The following is a 21,767-nucleotide window of genomic DNA, read 5'->3' on the forward strand; positions in this document are numbered from 1 at the left end:
AGACGTGTGGGACTTGCATTAATCGTTATCCTTTGGTGAGATCAGAGCCAGCTCCCAACCCGGGGAGTCACGACACTCGTCTGTTGACCCCCTGCACATGCATATTTTCTGTGACCTCTTTTCTCACCCTTTCGTTCAGAAAGACAGGAAACTCGCCTTGGTGACAGACTGTACGGCCATGTGGATCAATACTTAAAATACTTGCCAAGCTGCCCTCGGCTCTGTTAAAATGTCTGTTAGTTCTCCATATCTGGTTAGGGCTGTTGATTAACAGGGAGTTATTCTTTAGCAACCACTCCTGGGGTGATGAAAGCAGACCAGGCAAAGCACATTGCTGTCTTTGTGTTGCAGGTAGGAGGGACTGCAGGTCTGGGGTCCTCAGGCAGCCAGAGGAGGATGGGGTGAGGGTGGCAGCGAGGGGAGACTAGGTCTCTCCCTGGGCGGGTTATTAGCACATGGGCCAAACCTTGGCCAGGCCCGTCCATCCCTATGATTCTCCGCCTCTTCACGCTGGCCCTGACTGTGAAGTGCTCTAATCTGGGACCCAGCCAGAGGCCTATAGGTGAGGTGGAATTCCTGGAATTGTCTCCAGCTTCCCGCACACTGCCCCCTGAGCCCCAGTGGGGTGGGTAGCAGCTAGGTGGGGGAGCGTAGAAGCAGGGGCTCCGAATCAGAAAGCCACAGCCACCAGCTGCTAGATAAACCATCTGTGAGTTGTTCAGATGTCTCAGTGCCTGCAGCCACCACTGGCGAGGTGGAATTAATTTTTCATACACACAGTTCCCCTGGTCCCAGCCCCCAAACAGAATCACCGTGTTTCCTTTAGCATGGTGATTATGGGACAGGCCCGACCATCTCCCTTCTGTTCTATTCACTGAGACGGTGTGGAGGTAGGTGGTGGTGTGGGTCTGAATGAGAAAGGGTGATCTTTTTTTTTCTTTCTGCAGCCTGTGTGCAGAAGCAAAATTCTGAAAAATGCCATCGTCTTGGCCTGAGGAACAAGTCATTCAAGTTAAACTAATGGCAAATTCCAGTATCAAAAGATGAATTACCTGTATAAAGTGTGGACTGTAGGACAGATAAATTTAGAAGATGAAGTCTTGTTCTCAAGGAGTGTTCATTAGTGTCTCTGTTGTGTTCTTGGGAGGCTCCCTATGGGCAGTGCAACCACGGCAAAGAACCCTGCCAAACATCTGCCTTTCACGGAATGTCTAGAACCTACCCGTTCAGAGATCGTTTTAGTGGAAAACCAATCTGAAATGGACGGAATACTGAAGCAACATAAAATTAAGCCCCAACATAATATGAATGTGGATGGAAGTTCTAAAAGAAGTCAGGCATTGGCTCAGAAATTCTCGGCTTGCTTTTTGCTCTCTCTGAGCTCAAAGGAGAATCCCAGCAGTAAGTGCCCTTTCCATGTAGGGTTGGAAGGAGAAGCAGAAATCAACTGAGAAGCAGGGAAGAGGGTGGAACTTGGGTCCCTGAGTCCCTTCACCAACCTGATACTTTAGATCATCTCAGCTGGAAAAAGGAACAATGATGCACAAACAGTCATCTTTGTGGTTCCTCTGTGGGCTTCAGCTGAAGTGAGGATTTAGAAGCAGGTTCCAATCTTGGTTCTGCCATTTATGATCTGGATGATGTGGGCAAATTATTTATACCCCTGAGTCCTAGGTTGCTCCTCAAAGTAGGATAATGAAAAGCTACCCTATAAAATGGTTGTGAGTGGTGCTTTAACGTGCATAGAGCACTCAGCTGCAGCCTGACACAGCCGTGCTCAATACTGCTCTTTAACAGAATCTCAGAAACCCCATAACTCTCATCCGCCTGGCCTCTTACCTGGGCAGACAACCCCCAGCTGGTTTATAAACTTGCTGGTCGACAGCACAAGCACACCCTCAGACCAGGAAAGCACACACGCCTCCATCCTCAGAACCCACCTTGAACGTGCCGCTGTCTCGTGGTCCTGGCCTTGGGCTGCCTACCACCTGTGCCCCTGAGCGCACTTCCAGGTAGAACAGGCCCTCGTGTGCTTCGGACAGCAGAGGTCTGTGGGCAGAACATGGAAATCCTTGAGAATCAGAAACCGTGAACTGTCCAAGCTGGCCGCCCGACTGGACCTCCCTGCACCTGTGGAACAGAGCTAACGAACCCAGGACTCCTATATCTCACTTTTCACCCCCTCCACCCACTCAGCGACTAGACTTTGAAGATTGGATCCTGCAGCAAAAGAAGTTATGAATTTTTATATTGAAAGTACCTAAGTTTTTAAAACTCTGTCCCACTTCTCAGATTCATAGTTTTAGGACTTTTAAGGGACAGAAGGGACATGGATAGATAATCTGCTCTAGTTTCCATTTTTAAAAAATTACAGTTCCATGGAGATTAAGACACTTAGGTACACGAACACCACAGGTTAAGGACAAAGTAGAGCTTGGATCCTAGGCTCTTTCTGATAAAAGGCATTGACTTTATATGTTGCCAAAAATTCTTGACTTGGTAATTATACAAGCAGCCCATAAACACTTCACATGTCCATCAAGAGAGTCCTCGACCTTCCCTTTCCATGCGTTTCACAGTGATTTCTCCTCTTGAGGCTCCTGTTCACTCTGATTTTTGTGAGAGGGAGAATATGATGGAAAGGGGTTAGATTTTAGAAGTGCTTCCTGTCCAAACCTTCTCCTAAAATCTTCAGCATGACCTTAAATATTTAAATCTGCCCTGCCCAATGCGTTAGCCATGAGCCATATGTGGCTACTGAGCACTTGAAATGTAGCTAGTTCCAAGTAAGATATGCTATAAGTGTAAAATGCACACTGGATTCTGAAGACTTTTTATGCAATAAAGGATATGTGGAGCCAAACAAAATGTATTATTAAAATTAATTTCACCTCTTTTTTTGATTTTTTTTACTGTGACTACTGGAAATTTTTAAATCATATTTGTGGTTCACATTGTATTTCGGTTGGGCAGTGCTGATCTGGATGCAACAATGCCTGCTTTGGAGAAAGCAGATAAGGCTTTTTACGAAAATGAATATGACACTGTTTCGCTGATGATAAAATGTACATTTTCCCACATTTGAGTGTTAATTGTATTTGATACTCATTTTCCAAGCAGTGAGTGCATTTAAGAGGGTAGTATTTCTTTTTTTCTAAAAAGATGATATAAAATCAATGGTGCATCTTAAAATCATTAGTATGTTGGGATTGCAGAGACAGAACGTATAAGTCTTCAGAGCTTTAACTTATTGCAGGAACTCTGTGCCCAAATGTACCATAAAACCTAAGGAAAACGTCTCCACCAATAGTAGGGTTAAAAGGAACTGGTTCATAGACATCTACTGGGCATCTTCTACTCACAAGATATGGTGGTAAGCACCATAAGGACCACAAGGTGAGTTAACCACATCCTCAGTCCTCAGCGCACTTAAGTCTGTAAGGATGAGTCTGAAAAGTGGGCAGCCCACATGATGTCAGGAGAAACACAGGGTGGAGGAGACAGGGCCACTGAGACTGTGCATAACACACCTTCGTGTAAATTACAAAAAGGTCCTCCCTTCAGGAAGATGAACTGCATCAGGAAAGTGTATGTGGTGTGTATGTATGTGTGGGTGCGTACACACACACACACACGCACACACACACACACACAAGTCACATGGATGAATTACTAAAAGCTGCTCCTTCCTCAAGGCCTGCATTTCAGTTCCTATTTGTTCCCCTTTCAAAGAAGGGAAAGATTACACTCAGTTGGATGTTGAGGGAAGAGGTGGCATTGGCATAGGGTTGGTTCAACAGGCAGAGATGGAAGAGAGGGAGCTTTCCTGAAGGAGGGAACAGAAAACAAAACGGAATGACACTGTTCTTCCTCTTAACCAGCGATCCACTTTCAGGCAGCATCTCTAAGATATAAAGAATGAACTCGTGTAAACTTTGTGAGCCAACAGAAGCTCAAGAGGGACGATAGCGTATCTGGAATTCCACAAAAATCGGATCAAACTCAGCAAACTAACTGAGGACGAAGGCAGATTTCTTTTCTAACTGGTTTTTAGTTTATGGGCAATCATTGCAAGGAAGCCTTTTCCAAAAGAATAGATGGCAAAATGGAAGCATTTGCTGAACTCTCAGTAGCAATAGAGATCCTTGCAAAAACAAACAAACAACAAACAAACCAAACAAAATCTGGAAGCCCCTCCTTACAAATACCTCAAAATTCTCAGAAATCTTCCCCATATCCCCATCCCCCTTGAAGCCCTACACTGCTCTTTGCAGTCACAGGGGAAGTTGCTCTAATTTGTCTCCCGAAGCTACTGAGATAAGCAAAGCTCTCCTCCTGGCCATCTTCTCATTCCCGGGCAGGTGTACCTGGTCCTGCACATCACTGCCGGCAAAGCCAGGAAGACGGGAGCGAGGTCACAGGGGACGCTGGGCAGTGCAGGCGCAGCCACGTTCACCAGGTGGATCTCCAGCTGAGAGCCGTTGGCGGGATAAAGGAGACTAGCCTCGAAATCTAAGCACAAGGGAAAGGAGAATCTCAGGCTGGGGAGATGTGTACTCTACATGGGGTGATATAAAAATATGCCACGTGGGGGCCATGGGGGGCACAGAGTGGCTCTAAGGATTAAATTAATACCCCTCATTTCCAAAGGCATTTATGCACACTATATGAATGAGTGTTCTCATTTATGAGTTTATTAAAAGAAAGTCTCTTTTCAGGTCCATCAGTCTAAATCTAGGAAAGAATTTTCCAACCCTCAAAGTTACTCCTTCCTGTGGTAGAGAGGGGTACACTGAACCACGGCTGAGAAGCTCCCACGTGTACGATTATCGACAAGGAAGAAACCAAGGTTCTGCAGGTCACATTGCCAAGTTCTCTGCTGTCATCTCATTAGGGCCCCTGGAGTCCCCTCCCCTACCAGCAGGGGATGAGGATGTGGACACAGACTCATAATGGTGTGCTCTGACATGAGCAGGTGGACGTCTGGAAACACAGAAGCGGGTCCTTCAGGACCTCTTTTACATCTGTCCTTAGACAAGGAAGACAACCAAAGACTCATATTCTTTAGAATTCTTTGGAGCAACAAATAAGAAACTGGCATTCACAAAGACCCAAACCTACCATCAAAAATGACTGTGAGCCACGTCCCGCCTGCGAGGCTGCCTTCTTTAGGTTCAACATAGATGCTCAGAGAAGACACTGTAAGCAAGTAAGAGAAACACTGGCTTCAATGTGCAGATTCAATCCACCAGCTTCCCCAGTGTCATGAAGCAAATTATCATTCCTCAGAATCCCCGGGAAGGCTTGATACACGCTATATGAATGAGTGTTCTCATTTATGAGTTAGTTAAAAGAACAGATCACTGGCCCCACCCCCAGAGTTCCTGATTCAGTAGGTCCGTGATGGGGCCCCAGAATTTACAGTTCTGACCAGGTGCTGCTGGTGGGACTGGTCTGGGGACCACAGCTTCAAAACGCACACTTTCAGGAAAGTTTTGACTGGTCTTCTCATCTTAAATATCCAACAACCCTGTGTTCTGGGACAGTCCTGAATCTCTGCTTCCTTTGGAAAAAGTCTCAAGGATACATTTGGTTCCTAATTGAACCCATGCCTTCTCTACTTCCTACTCTATTTTTTAATGGTACATTTATTTTACTTTATTTTTAATTTATTGTAGTATAGTCAGTTTACAATGTTGTGTCAGTTTCTGGTGTACAGCATAATGCTTCAGTCATACATACACATACATAGATTCCTTTCCCTACTCTTTTTCATTATAGGTTACTACAAGGTATTGAGTATAGTTCCCTGGGCTGTGCAGAAGAAACTTGTTGTTTCTTTTACATAGTAGTTACTATCTGCAAATCCGATCTCCTTCCTACTCTTTATAATCAGGTGGTCATATTCAATTGTCACCACTTATTTCTTGTATTTCTCCTTCCCAGAGAAGAGAAGAAACTTCTAGAAGCCATCCCTATTTCAATCCACCTGCTCGCGGCACCATTTTCTAGTTTCCCCCTTTTGAATACTTGATCAGAATGACTCCCCAAAAGGATACAGAATTTTCTAGATGTTTGCCTTGCCTGCTTAGAGAGGGGCTGAAGCATGAACCAGTGCTGGAATTTTTTTTAATCCACCATAGACTTCACATGCTAGGCTATTGGGTTCTCCCATAGAGGCCATGGGCTGAGCATGACCATATTAAAGCCTCATCTTCAAAGATTCTCCTGGACATGGCTTGGCAGAGGTGAAGCCAATTCAAGGACACCAACACAAATCAGTCAGATCCTCAGGGAGGTCACAGCGAGGAGAAGCGTTATCTACAGAATACTTTTCTGTTTCTACATCAGAAAAGTTAAAGGATAATTCAAACCACATTAACTGGTTAGCCCAGGGCTTCCATGTACCTTTGTGCAGGTGGCACACTGCACAACCAAGGATGATGGAGAATCATTTACATCAACACAGTCATTCATGGCAGCCCTGGCCCAACCAGCCCGTGCTTACCCCCTCAAAGATGTATTAGATTCTTCTACCTAAAGAAGGCCAAAAACAAATGCCATAAAAAGATACAGAGGATAACTCAAATTCACTGAGAAAATTATAGACACAATATGAGAAAAGGAAATTTTTAACACGAGCAGTCATTAATCTCTAAGATGAGATAAGCTATTCCCTTTGGGAAGATAACATAATAAAATCTAAAAAGAATTATATCATATGGCTCAAAAAGGAATTATAAAAGGAAGGTTGTAAGTTATTATTAAAAGCTCTAGACTATAACAGTAACTTCCACTGGCTGTTATAAAATAAAGTATATTTTTATAACTATTTAATATATAACCTCAACTACTAAACAGGAAAAAAAAAAACTTATTAAGCAGAGAAAATTTAAACCCAGAGCAGACATTTCAACACTTCCTCCCAAAATAATATTTCAGTATTGGTAAACTAGTTCTCAAGGTAATCTGCTGTGTTCCCTCTAAAATCCCTTCAAAACACATCCAACTCACCTGCCAGGAGGAGTACTTCAATAGTTGTTAGAGGAACCAGCCACCCAGTCATCTTGCCTACTTAAATCAATACTCTCCAAATTTCTCGGACATGAAACACATTTTCAGTTTTGATTGGAGCAGCCTGGCTTTTGTTCTTTATGAAAAACAAAATGAAAAATTACTATCATTTTTTGCTTATGTACAATTGCTTTGCTGTGTTAAAACTTGGGAAATTAAAGAAATTATATCAATATGACCCTAGAGGGACCCACCACCTTCCCAAGCTCCAGAGGAAAGGGTAATCTAAGAATTTTATATAAAATCATCATTCTTCCGCCCCCTCCCCTGTCCCGCCCACTTACTTTATGCACGTTTAAGCTGGGTAAGTAATAATAACCTTTCATTAATGCATGAAACAAACACTTAAATTTTAAAAATAAATAAATTCCAGATCTCAAAATACCAGTTAATACTGGTTACCGAGGTGAGAGGGTGGTTTGGTTTTGTTTTCCAGAAGTCTCAGTCCTCCAGGAAACAATCAACACAAAAAGAGTAATGAACTTAAATTAACAAAGCAAATGTTAAGCATGTAAAAGGTTGGAAAAAACAGTGGTAATGAGAATTTGGGCAAAATTATTCAACACTCACAGCAGAGGAGGCAGAGAGGAAACAGAGGAAGAAAAAGCTGGACCCTCCTAACTGGACCCCACGACCCCAGGTCTCTTTACCTAATCCACAATGCCCAGACCATCCTCCTTAAATACTGCTTTCATTCTGCAATTCTCCTGCTTAAAGCTTTCAATTCAAAACAAAACTTCTACCACTTAAAAAATGATAAGAACACCTGTTAGGACTTTTACCCAGATTGACCGAGATGATACACACATCAAGAAATTAACACAGAGCTGAATACAAAGGAGATACCCAAACATGTTAGTTTTCTTTTCACGGGCTCTCTACTTCCAATGGAAAGCCCTCCCCTGACTTTGCAGTCTCGCTGAGATCTGCCCCCGACCTCTCTAACTTCCCCGCCCTGCGTTGCTCTCCAAGATGACCCCTGCACCGCGGTGAGGCTGTGCTCTCGCGTGGTCTCCCAGGCAGGCTTCCCACAGTCAGCTTCTGCCTTGGATCCTGCTGGTCCCTTTCTGGATGCCCCAGACTCTCTTGCGCCCTAGCGAGATCCTGGTCTCCTTCAGGGCCCAGCTCAGGAGCTGCCTCCTCCGTGGAACCTGTCTCCGTGTTGGTTCACAAATTAACTGGCCCTCGGTACTCGTTGGGCAAGGAGAGACCAGACAGCGAGGCAGACACTCCAGACTGGCAGGTAGCAGGTTTTGTAACCAAGGGAACTTACGTCCGAGGATTGTCTGGAGCGGCTGCAGGATGAGTAGATCTCCCCACCTGCCTGCCAGAATCTTAAAAGTTTATACGGAGACCTTACCGGGTTCAGTCATGTATTCAGTCCCCATGGTCTTAACACCATGGTGCTCTCTCAAAACTGAGTCCTTGAAAATGGCTCTGGCTGTGGGAACGGTGCGCAGGGTGTACATTTCAAGGATGAGGGAGGTGAGGAACCTCTGACTCCTGGGGTCCAGCTCACAGGTCAACCGGCGGTCACATCCCCTCCCTGACCTCCCCACAACCACTCAGTCCTGCTCTCACTGCCCGTTATGCCCTGAACCTCTAGCTTGTGCCCTGTGCAGCCTGGACTGGACAGAGCAGTGCTGTGTGCCTGTTCTGCGAGACTGTCCATCCCACCAAGAGGTCCAGGGACCAGTCTGCTATTTCTCCAACCCTCTCAGTTCCGGGGCCCCACACAGGACTCAGGAGACTTTGATTGAATACAGAGTTAAGTAATCTAAGCCTGAGTTTAGCTAACTTAAAAGAGACAGCTTTCATACAAGTGGGATGGACAAGATTCACGGAAGCCTGGCTGGAAAGCCACCCTCCTTGGATAACGCCCTGATGCCTGCTCTGGAGCGGCTGCTGACCTGCCATCCAGCTCCCCTAAGTCAGAGGGCACAGAAAAAACCTCTCAAAGGTACTCGTTCTGAAATTTTCCAAAAGTCAAAAAAAAAAAAAGTACGGAATTAAATATATATAGACATTCCTGAAGATTCATTTAATTTGTATTTTTAAGAAAACACTGAGACTAGCAAAAATAGCTAAACCATTTCAGAAAAATAAAAGCCACCATAAACGCCCAGAAAAAAAAATTATCTGCAAAACACTTAGAATAAACGTATCTTTATGGGTGTGTCCTGGTTAAGACAGTACAATGTATAAAATCCTCTCTAGTCAATTCAACTCCACAAACATTTATCCTATGCCTAATATGTGCTGGGCGGGCGCTGTTCGAGGAGCTGGGAAAACAGAGACACATGATCTGTGTACCTGCCCTCAGGACCCTAGAGGAAGGGGTAGGGATGAAGGCCACTTGCTTTTACAGGAGCAGTGCTACAATTTTCAAGTAGACTCAGGCGTGCCTTTAACTTGCAAAACTCCCCACATTTTTATACCTTTTTGGGAGAGAACTCACTTCTAACACATGCCATTTTCAGAAATACACCTCCTGCCCAGAGCAAGGTACCCAGCAGTGTTTGCTACTTGGTCCAACAGCACCGGACCTGACGTGCTTGTCACACCCAACAGGCTGTGCTCGGCACGGGAGCGTCTATGTTCAATCTAACTGTGGGATTTTAAATTTTACTTCAAGCTGAGAACAGTGGAAGTCAATAGTCACACACTGGCTTTCTTAAAGCCCTATGTTCAGAGCTACATCTTTTCTTTTAAAATAGAACAATCAAATCAATAATAAATGTAATTTTACGGACATAGAAAACAAACTGTGGTTACTGGAGGTGGGGGAAGGGCGAGGGGAAGGGTGGACTAGGAGTTTGGGATTACCAGATACACATTACTGTGCGTAAAACAGATAAACCACAGGCAACTAATGCACTGCACAGGGAACTGTATTAAATTTCTCCTTGTGCGCTATAATGGAAAAGAATCTGAAAATATAAACATACATGTAAAAAATAAATCAGTAACAAATGCAATTTTTTTCTTAATATCCACCCATTCTTTCTAAGGACAAATTCAGCCTCCATTTAATTCTTTTAAGCAGAATATCTTCAACCAGAGGAGAGCTGTGTGTTCGGTCAAGTTTTCTCTCTCCCCTGTCTCTGTCTCCCCTCTGCTCTAATTCCTTCTCCTCCTCCTTTCCTCCCCTCCCTGGGCCTCTCTTTCTTTAGGACTTTGAAGACAGCGCTATAAGGTTGCTACTTCAGATCCCCCAGTTCCTTTGTTCACCACGACGCTCACCATACCTAGAAAACACAGAGCAGAGACATTTCCGAACCCAACAGTACCTTTTCCTGTGTCTCTCCCACCGTGAGTCAAGCAAGAAGCTATCTTTCCTTTCCAAATGCTCTTGTCCCTGTCTGTCAAGCACCGATGGCCGCGTTCCCTGGTTAGAGCCCAGCCTGCAGCAGCCACCACGCAGGTAACTCACTCTGCTGGACTGGAACTCACCTAACTCGTCTGTGTCCCGGCCAGACTGGTGCCAAAGTAAAAGTCCAGAGCTAACCGCGGGGCAAGTTTAACGATTAACAGGAGCTACTTAGGCTTCTTCCTCGGAATCTTCTATTAATGACCAAAGAAAGAGTGGCTTACGTTTTTCTCCGCTTTCTGAATGTGCCCCAGGCAGGAATTTTAAGTAAAAGTCCACCCAGTGAGACAAACAAGCATGCAGTGGTGGAAGGAATTTGCCAGTAAGTCAATGACCGAACATGGACCCAGCAGAAAGGGCTCATGAGTGCCTGGCTGTGTTCTGACATTCTCACTATGAGGGGGTGAGTCTAAAGAAGCAGAGAGAGGGTGGCCTGTTCAAGGTCTTGCTAAGAAAGGGCCAAGTAGTCCTCTCTGCTTTTTGTTTTTTAATCTTCCTCCTTCCCTCCTGATCTTGCTTTTTTGGCCAAGAGGAAGTGCTTGACTTGGACACATCACTTTCCAGTAGGACCCAGACCATGGGTCTCGGTCACCGGTTTGAGTCTCTTGATGAAGAATCAGACAAGCAGCTGACCGAGGAAGTCAGCACCATGACCTCACTTGGTCCAAGTCTGATGTCTCTGTCTCTGTCTCTGTCCCACCGTCCAGTCCAGCTCACCTGGCCAGCTTCCCAATGGTGTCAGTCCATGCCTGGTGGTTCTTGACCAGGAGCAATTCTCATCTTCCTTCCTTTGGAAGAGAAGCCTTTCCAGTAGAATTTCACAGCCCTGAGTCTCTGCCTCAAGGACCTGGAAAGCAGCCCCAGCAAGCACAGATTTAATCCCTGGAAACACAGCACAAGTCTCATGAGAGCAGTGGAACGGTCCTCTAGAAAGGAGGGGACTGTAGACCAAATCTGCTGTGTATCACAGCTTGGCAACCAGTGACAAGGAGAAAGATTTTCCTAGCACGGCGGCCGGTAGTGCCTCTAGAGAGGTGCCTGGCCAGGTTACGCAGCTCGGGAGTCACTCACCTGCTGAACCTCAGTTTCCTCTCTAGATCCGCCAGTGCAGGTCCACAGGCATCACCGGATCGAGCCACATGTGGGTGCCTGGCATATGGATAATAAGGAAGAGGGGACAGACCAGGTTTGAGGCAGATAATCAACAGGGATTTCAGAATTATTTGGTAATTTTTATTTCTATAAAGGAAATTATATTCACCAACCACTTAGAAGGTTCAAAAAAAAATTTTTTAATAGAGTTTCTGCCCTCAAAGCGCTTGCTATCTGGCAGGGGAGACAGAATCATGACCAGGTGAGCCCTCTGTATTGTAGTCAAATCTCATGATGAAGACTTACCTGATGTCCTATTTCTTGCTACTTTAGCAAGAGGTTTCCAGACATGAACCCCATCTAACCTTGAATAAAGAGCCTATAATGAATATTTATCATTCTTTTTGTCAGCCTAGCTGTCAAGACTCTATCCTAAAAGCACCCTAGTGTTCTTATGGGTAGATTTACGTCCTCACTCTGGACTAGAGGAATCCTAATGATACACAGGACTTTGGTTGCTGGGTTCTTGGGACTTCCCGGTGGGCAGTCAGGCTCTACAGTTAAAGAAATTAAATAGAATGAGCCATTTCATGGTCCAAGGCCTAGAAGGAGACGCTGTAGACCCCACAGGCAGTGGCTATGCCACATGGAAGTCTGGGGAGCCCTGAGGACTCCTCTCTGGGAGCTCCATCTACCTCAAGACCCCCAAATCTACACACATATCTGAGTTTGCTATACAGACACAACCTCTAGACAAGTCCCCCCGCCCACCAACCCTTCCATCTAATCGTACTCCAAAGTCCCTGTCACACGGAAATTCTAAAGTAAGTCTTGGGCTCAGGTCCAAGGCCGCCTGAGCATGACTCATACCCCGGACACCCCAACTTTGGCACTCGAAGTGGGTAGACTTCAGTTGCTTATAGAATTCACTTTTGTCGAGTCACTCAATTCCTGCTATGTCAGATAAAATCGGTCTTGCAATACCCAATGTTTTCCAGACCACAGGAACAAACTTTTTTTTGAATTGGGAGCATCTGTGAGAAATATGGGCATAATAGCCTGTGTCAGTTTCTGAATTACACACAGTAGAGCATCTCCCTGGGTTCAGCAGAATTTAAAATAAATCGTACCAGCAGGGAGCAACAACAGAAAAGCAATTAATTTTTTTCTAGTTTGATACCATGTTACTCTCTGAGTCTAGGAGCCCAACTGAGATTTCCGAAGTGTATCTCACACTTTTGTTTTTTAAAATGATGAGCGACATAGAAGTCATGCATTCCTGCAGCCCAGAAGAATGCTTGCCTTAGCAGCAGAAGGTTATGATACTGTCAAGTTCTATATCTTAGAGAAAATTGTTTTTTAAATGGAAGAAATGTTTTCCCCTTCTCTGGCAAACACTGCGCAGCTGATATAATAGCAGAGTCCAATACCTGATAAGAGGGACAACACGGACAGTGAACAAGAGGGGAATCCAAAAATCTAGAAATAAGATCGCCTTCAGAGTTAGACAATGAAAGCAACAAGGAATGGATCAAACTGCTTAGTAAGACTTAAAGCTATGACTAAGAAAGCCAGTCAGATGCCTATTTGTGAAGATGGACAGTGTGGCAGTTTTTCTTTAAATGGTCACAAGTTCTTTGTCAATTATCTCATTGAAAGGAGGTCTATGTCTCCCTCCTCTTGAACCTGGATGGACTTGTCACTCATTTAAAACCAACAGAAAGCGTCGGAGATCATGCCGCCTGAGTTCCGAGGCTAAGTAAGAAAACACAATGCAATTTTGCCATGTGTATTGGAACACTTATGTTTGGGGCTCTGAGCCACTCGCTGAGAAGTCCAGCTACCTGGGGCTGCCAAGCTCGGATGGAGCCACACCATGTGGACAGGCCCCCTGTGATCATTCCAGGTGGCAGTCCTGGACTTTGCTCCCCCAGCTCAGATTCCACACCCATGAGTGAATGGGCTTCACACCATTCCAGCTCCTCAAGCATCCAGTCACCACCAGCCTTTGAGTCTTCCCATTTGAGGCCATCGGCTGGCTGATGTGGAGTTCGGAAGGCCAGCCCGCTTCCATCAAAGAGGGACAGCTCCGTGTGACTGTGAGACGCCAGAGCTCCCCGAGGGATCTCATTGAAGCTAGACTTCTGCTCAGCCACATCTTTGCTTGGCTTCCTCTCGGGTCCCATTTCTTTACAAATTATCTCCTGTGGTGACTCTTCAATTAACACCTTACCCAAGAACGCCTGTCTTCTGAGGAACCTGACCTAAGACAGCAGGATAACTGGGAAGAGAAGATAGTTTAGGGACAAGGTGATGATTTTGGTTTGAGATGCTTCCAGAGAAGTTTGTCTTTAAAAAAAGGTGGGGGGAGGAAACTGAAACCCAGAATCAGACAGACATGGATGACATCTCTGACTTCCTAGTCTTACAGTCTCGAGCAAGTTTAGTTGTGCTGGGGTCTCACCCTCTCCAGCACACAGCAGCTGGAGACCGAAACCCATCACCTCCACCAGAGCAGCAACAGAAGTTGACCTCAGGGTGAAGTTCAAATATTATTATTTTCTATGTGCACCTAGAAGAGAAGAATGGGGGAAAGCATTGCTTAACCTCCCCCATCTGTGAGATGGAAATTCTTACACTCCCACTCCAGGGGGCAGTCGTGAGAATGAGATGCAATAACCCAGCATCATGGTAGAGACGAGAGCAAGCCCAGTAACGCAGTCATCCTTGGTCACGTCACCACCGGAAGAAATCCAGGAGGCACTGCTGGCAGGGGAAAGTCTGAACGGATGTGGGCTCCCAGGCTCTTGTCCAAATGCTCATTTCTTTCTTCTTCCTTCTTGTTAAGGGAAGTGTGCCAAGGGTGGCAGAGCTTTGATTATTCTCTCTGGGGCCTTCATGTATTTTTCACACGAAGTTGGAGGTGGGAGGATGGAGAGGAGGTGGAGGGCGGCTCTCCCCCAACACCGTCCTGCACTCTCGACGTTCTTATAAGTGAGCCGTGCCCTTCATCGCGGCGCTTTGATGGCACTGGGCATGCCTTATTTATAGACAACAACTGCTGCAGAGCTTCAAAGCGGGCATGCAGCCAAGCCAGAGATGCAGAGTGAACACGCTGAAGTGCTAAGTTCTCAGAGGCAGAAAGGAAAGGACGGGACACAAGAGCTTCTGGGAGCCAGAGCTGGACCACACCAGAAATGCCCATGCCGCCCCGCTCCAGGGTAGTAAATGGCCAAAGCCCGTTATGTCAGTCCCACAAGAGCAGCTCTCAGCCAAGGCAGGTGATCCAAAGTGGGCTTTGACTTTCTGCCACTATCTGACAAACCCTCATATTTACCAGATCATTTCCATGACCTTTGGAGACCATGATTTCCAAAAGATGAACCTCTAATTCTCACCTTAAATTCTTTTTAAAAAAGAAAAAGCCATTGTGGTGGACTGAATCATGGCCCTCCCAAAGGTGTCTACATCCCGATCCCCAGAACCTGTGAATATGTGACCTTAGCTGGTAAAAGGGACTTTGCAGATGTGATGATGGGTCCTGAGACTGGGAGGGCATCCCAGATTATCCAGGTGGGCCCAGTGTAATCACCACGGTCCTTCTAGGAGGGACGCAGGAGGACCAAAGTCAGTAGCAGGAGACATGAGGATAGAAGCCAGTTTGATGTGATGGGAGAAAGGGGTCTTGAGCCAATGGATGCTGGTGGCCTTTAGAAGCCAAACAAACAAAGGCAAGAAAATAGAGTTTTCTCACAGAACTTCCAGAAGGAACCAGTCCTGGCTAACACCTTGACTTGAGCCCTGGAAGGTGGATTTGGGACTTTTGATGCTCAGACTGTGAGATAACAAATCCATGTTGAAGCCACTGGGTTTGCGATGCTGAGTGACAGCAGCCATAGGAAACTATCACAACAGTAGGGGTTGTCATTTGGTGCCACTGAAGTGTGTACGTCCCTCATTGGTGCAACTACCCGCAAAACATGGCGGGTTACCTAGCCCCTGAAGCTCCCCTTTCATGCTTCACCCTCTCTCTCCTCCTGCCTCCCTCAAAAGGACCAAAATTACTCAAGGAGCAGGTTCTTTTCTGAAAAAATCTTTTTTGTCTTTTTTTAAATGGAGGTCTTAGGGACTGAACCCAGGATCTCGTGCATCCTGAGCATGCGCTCTACCACTGAGCTATCCCCTCCCCACCCCAGCAAGGAACAGGTTCTTAATTAAAGTTCAAATAAAATGGATATGCAAGAAAAAGGTTGGAAAACTTTTTTTTTTAGTTTAGGAGCAGGGTGAGTATGAACTTTTATGTACAGGTAGATAAAAAAGGCTGCAAGGGTATATATGTTGGAACGGTAATGGTTAGCCACTGAGGTAAGATTATGGGCTATTTTTATTTTCTTCATTTTGGTTACCTTTATTTTTCATGCAAAAACAAATACATATTACTGTCATACAGTTTTTTAAGTGGTATCATGTCTGGTACCAGTAGCATACTTTTTCTGACTTTCAAAGATTTTGTTTCGTAGAAACTACCAAGGTCATGTCCCAAGTTTAGGACAATTGGACAGAAAATTTACGATCTGACTGGACCCACTCGGGGGCAGTATTGAGCCCTTGAAGATGAAACACAAAACCAGACTGCTGTAAGCAAATACGAATTCGGAAAAGACAACCATCCAAAATGTGAGATTTCAGGCACCTCGTCACACCCAGTCTGGCCCAGAATATCTTCCCATCAATCAGCTTCACAGAATGGCATTAGAGCAACGTCCTTCATTTAAAGGAACCTTAAAAAGTATACTCTGTGCAACTTAAATAATTTAGAAAGACAATCCAGGAGAAGACAAGTTCTGTGGTCAAATACTGGGAAAAGCCACAAGCTCTACCCTTCCTTAAAGACTCGCAGGTATTGGCTTATTAAAGCCTCTGAGAAGTCCTGCAGAAATGCAACCTATTTAGGTTTGTTGAAGTATTTCCCAAATCTTTAACTTCATCACTGAACCATCCGTCTGAGACCGTTCATGAGTGGAAACTCTGAGGCACTCTGTATGGGGTTTTTCTTTGGCCTCTCTTACAAACCTGAGCCTCAGATTACCCCATGCCTTAAGGATGAGCCATCTTCCCCGATTCTCCATCTCAGGGCAACGAGTGTTAATCCCAGTAAATTAGATATCAGGGAGCCGACTGCGGTGAAACCACGGCCCCTCACCTCGTACTCGGCTGAACCCTAAAGGATGGGGTCCGGATAGAGTTGGCCCCTTCAATACAGTGTAAGGCCCAGAACAAACCATCCCCTTGGTTTTGCCCTCATTATCTTAATGCCCCCCTAACAGCATGTTTATGCAGATGAAATATGGATAAAATGAGTTTCAAGGAGTGACTTCAATAACTCAAAGACACATAAAATAGCGCTCAGGGGAATAGGTGGAAATGGAGAGGAGCCATCTCACCTGGTTGTTCTGCCCCAGTGATGATGGGCTGGTGGCAGTAGTGGGGGTGGGATGGGCGGGGAGCTGTGGGTGTGGGACAGTCATACCATCCCCCAGGGTCTGTTCTCTGTTGTTTGGTCGCTTAGCTCTAGCTGCCAGCCTCCTTGAACCCCTGTCCATGCCCTTGGCCACCAAATCAGTGCACCCTCCCTCCACAGGGATATGATCTAAGAAATCACCTGATTTGAGGGGAGGGGGGTGATGTACAAGGTGTGGGACCAGGGTCAGGGGCCACTCAGAGCATCCTGGGCAGTGATTTAAGGTCATTGAACTCAATTAGGCACTCAACTAGATTTGCTTTCTGACCTCCATCCTCAGGCAGCCACCTTCCTCCTCCTCCTCCATCTTTCATGCCCACATTTGCTCTAAAAATGTCTGCTGCCCAGGACTGTTCTACCAGGGTCTTTCAAAAGAGATGTAGGTATATACCATTAGCTGAGAACACCTTCTAGTAAAGATCAGAGGAGAGAATAATTGTGAATACACTTTGGTTTATGGGTTTTGGGGGGGAGGGGGTTGGTTTTTTAAAACACCTTCATTATGGTATGATTCCTGTACAGTAAATACACATATTTCAGATGTACAATTTGATGAACTCTGATAGATGTATACACCCACGAAACCACCATCACAATCAAGATAGCTAACATTTCCATCACTCCTCAAGAGGTACAAATTTTGAATTCCCAATTTATCCCTTCCCATCCTCTTTACTCCCAGGTAACCATAAGTTGTTCTCTATGTCTGTGAGTCTATTTCCGTTTTGCAGATAAGTTCATTTGTGTCCTTTTTTTTTTTTTTAGATTCCACATATAAGCGATATCATATGGTATTTTTCTCTCTTTCTGGCTTACTTCACTTAGAATGACAATCTTCAGAACCATCCATGTTGCTGCAAATGGTGTTATTTTATTCTTTTTTTATGGCTGAGTAGTATTCCATTGCATAAATATCCACAACTTCTTCAATTTGTGAATACACTTTGTAAAGGGCCCTCAAATGCAAAGGATGAGTGTTACTTGAATAGTTTACTAAGATGTATTCATACACAACTTGTGTGATTAAAAAAAATACAGATGGCTGGTTCTGGGAATGAAAGTACTAATGATATGCTTCAGAGTCAAATAACGTTAAGAAAGGAAATAAGTGCAAACATATGATTCTGTATTCCATGAATTTCAATAAATTATTGGAGATAGGTAGATTTCACAATATTTTATTTCAAGTTGGATTGGAAACTAAACTGAAATGAAATGAAAAAAATTCAAAGGAAAGGAAAAGTGAGATTAAATAAAATTAAAAAGTAAGCTTTTAAAATATGAGTTATTGGTTGGATAATTCACTTCTGTGAAAAGCTGAAGGGAAAGCAGGAATGATCTGACCACCCCCACACCCCCCTCAGAAGATGTCCCTTTCACCCCAGTGCCTCGTGACTCATCACCTTTCTTTGGAGCTTTTTATCCTCTATACATACTTGACAGCCATCCACACGGCTTCTCAAGGGCAACGTGAGATTCCTGAAATGTGATCCCAGCTTGCTGTCCTGGGACAGTTGTTCACAGTGGAAAAAATCTCCCTGTGGCATTCAGCTCAGTTGGCAGCCTCTGCTGAGGAAGGAGGAAAATTTGCAAGGGATTTGGTGGCATGTGGCCCTCCTGCCCCACCTGCTCCCTCTCCTCCCACAGGGACGCAGCTGCCTGTCCTCAGAGCACGCCATCTCCTGCCCCAGAATGAAAAGATCTGACTGTTCTCCCAGGTGCTTTGCAGTCAGAAGCACCCAGAAGACCCCTGCACAAGCCAGATATTCATCCACGGCACACAGCTGCCACAAAGAAACCGGAGAGTGAATCACGCTAAGTTGCTGAACCCAACCAAATCTGAATTCAGAACAAAACTTAACAGGATGCGGGGTGGGGTGGAGGGATATATAGGGAGTTTGAGATTTGCAGATACTAACAACTATATCTAAAATAGATAAACAGCAAGGTCCTACTGTGTAGCACAGGAACTATATTCGATACCTTGTAATAGTCTATAATGAAAAGATATAAAAAGGAACATATATGTATAACTGAATCATTATGCTATACACTTGAAACTAACACAACTTTGTAAATTGACTATACTTAAATTTAAAAAAATTTAACAGGATAATCAATTGAGCCAGCTTTTTTTTAAGTGGAGAGGAGAAAAAAGAACTTGTATTTTTCACTTATACCTTCTACACTGAACTTTTTACAATAAATATGTAGTTTTTAAAAAATATTTTAAATTAGCAAAGGGAAAACAAGCAAGCCAAAAATAAATGCATGGTTTCCTACAACTATTATTTCAGATACAAAGATATCAAAATGTTGATGAAACTACACCAAGATCTTTGTTCAGTTTTAAGCCCTTCCATTTGTCCTGCACTTTGCACTTCTTCTTTTTTTTTTTATTGAAGTCTAGTCAGTTTACAGTGTTGTGTCAATTCCTGGTGTACAGCATCATGCCTCAGTCATACATGTACATACATATATTCCTTCTCGTACCCTTTTCTTGAGTCATCCGTCTCCCTGCTCCCCTGTAACACTGAGTGGTGGTAGTCAGAGCATCAGTCCAAAAGCTTCAGGAAAAAACTGCTGCCACACATCAGCTGGGTTAGGTGACTGTCACCATCCCCTCCCACCTTCTTCACAACCAGCTTGGTTGCTGGCGAAGACGCAGGGCTGATGCAGAAGGGAAATTTGTAAACAGAACCAAGCCTAAAGACAGACGTGCAGGCATGCCCAGAGTAACCCTGGAGGGAGGATCGCTGGTAGGACCCAACAGAAAGTGACGGTTCCAGTCGGAGACTGTGAGTACTCTGACCGAGCCTTCCCAGAGAGGCGCAGCCATGCTGGACCCATCAAAATGCCTGCTGGACTCTGGTCTCACAGATGCAACCTGATCCCGGTTTTTGTTTATCATCCATTCCCACGGCTTCATGTACTATCTATGCACTGATGATGCGAATCTTCTGAGCTCCTGACCTGAATATCCAACTGCCAACACGGTATTTCCACTCAGGTCTCTCTCAGACGCTCGAAACTCAGCAGGTCCAAAGACTCTGAGCCCTTGATCTTCAGCCCAAAATCTCTTCCTCCTCCAGGGTTTTCTGTCTCCAGGAATAGAACAACCGTTCACACAGGCTCTCACTCATAAATGGAAACCTTCCATTCAGCCTTGATGCAGCAAAGCTTCCCATTTCTAATCGACCACCACGTCTTACAGATTCAGCCTCTTAACAAATGCAACTCCCTTCATCCCCACCACCACAGCCCTGGTCCAGGCGACCACTCTCTCCCCTCTGAACTACTGCAGATCCTCCTAATTTGTCACCCAGTGTCCACACTTACTCTCCCAATGCATTTGTTCCAAGTGTCCAAAGCCATCTTTTTTCGAAGTAAAACTGACAATCTTCTCCTTAAAATCATTCAGTGGCCTCCAACAAGTCCAGCATTTATGATGGGGACTCCCAGGCTCTCCTTTAATTTTTTCATTCACTCTGTACATGTTTACTGAGAACTACCACGTGCCAGGTTCCACTTAAGTGCCAAACTAGAATAGTGAACAAAAGAGATACAAACCCCCACCCTCAGACAACTCAGTCTAGTGGGAGAGAGGGAAAATAAACAGGAGAAGGAAGTAAAATATAGAACAGGTTAGACTGTGTTAAGTGCAAAGGAGGAAAGTGAAGGGAGGAAGACAGGAAGGTCAGAAGGGGACTAAAATTTGTGAGCAGAAGTGAGGGAAGACATCAGATCAAGACATGAGAGAATGAAGAAGAAAGCCCACGGATGTGTTCATTGAGAGAGTTCCGGGCAGAGGAACAGCAAGGGTAAGACCGTGGGAAAGGCAGCTGCTCAGCATGTTGGATACTGAGTGAGAAGGGCAGTGTGTCCAGAGTGGAGTCAGGGAGAAGGAGAGCTCGGGGATGTGGCGATTGGGAGGCAAGGTTTTTTTGGCCCTCAGTCCACAAATGATGAAAAATGCAATACCAGAAATAATCACTAAATGTTCCCAGGTCCTACCTGAACATCCTTCCTGCATCACTTTTCAAAACCAGATCCTTGGATTATATTTACAAGGCCAAGCAAAAGAGAAAGAGCCAAAGAAAGCGACTGAGAAGGTGCAGTGAGTGAGCTGAATGCTGCTGAGAGGCCAAATGGAACCAGAAAAACCATAGTTGAACTTGACAATGTGAACGTGATTGGTGACCTTGCAAGAGTAATTTCACTGCAGAGAAAAACAGAAGTTCCATCTGCGAAGGAAGGGAGAGACTGAGAGGTGAAGACATGGAGTCAGAAACAACAGATGACTCTTTCAAGATATTTTGCTATGACAGGTCTTTGTTGTTACTGTTAATGGTGATCTTGGAGCATGCTTGGATGACAACAATGAAAAACAGAACAACCGTGGAGAAAAATCCAGGAGAGAAATAAACTGATTCTCACAAAGGGGTATTGCATTGTTCAGACCTTGTCCTAATTAATGTCAAGTTCCCAAAGCTGTGTTCCAATTTATTTTCCTACCTTCCAGAACCAGAGATTGTGCCTCCACCTACGGCCAGTCATTGGGGAAGATTGCCCTTAGTCACGAGGGCACCTAGGATTATAATGGGCACACATAGGAGCTACTCAGTAAAAGTTTGCTGGAGGAAGGAAGGAAGGAAGGAAGGGAGAGAAGAAAGGGCAAGGAGTTCTACAAGATGTAAAATCACTGCCCTC

General features: G+C 44.9%; 1 protein-coding gene across 8 annotated transcripts in view; it reads right to left on the minus strand.

Moving 5' to 3' along the window:
• PKHD1 (PKHD1 ciliary IPT domain containing fibrocystin/polyductin) overlaps positions 1–10,545 on the minus strand; it is a 368,837-nt gene extending 358,292 nt beyond the window's left edge. For all 8 annotated transcript variants that reach the window (XM_032463248.1, XM_032463247.1, XM_032463246.1 and 5 more), the window contains exons 1-5: positions 10,365–10,545; positions 7,015–7,150; positions 5,122–5,199; positions 4,368–4,512; positions 1,941–2,049 (exon numbers count right to left, since the gene is read on the minus strand). In XM_032463248.1, coding sequence (XP_032319139.1) covers positions 1,941–2,049; positions 4,368–4,512; positions 5,122–5,199; positions 7,015–7,066 — 384 coding nt within the window. In that variant the 5' untranslated portion in view covers positions 7,067–7,150; positions 10,365–10,545. The remainder of the gene's footprint in view (positions 1–1,940; positions 2,050–4,367; positions 4,513–5,121; positions 5,200–7,014; positions 7,151–10,364) is intronic.
• Positions 10,546–21,767: the final 11,222 nt, after the last annotated feature.

The sequence above is a fragment of the Camelus ferus genome, chromosome 20, assembly GCF_009834535.1.
Source record: "Camelus ferus isolate YT-003-E chromosome 20, BCGSAC_Cfer_1.0, whole genome shotgun sequence".
In the NCBI taxonomy this organism is placed as follows: Eukaryota; Metazoa; Chordata; class Mammalia; order Artiodactyla; family Camelidae; genus Camelus; species Camelus ferus.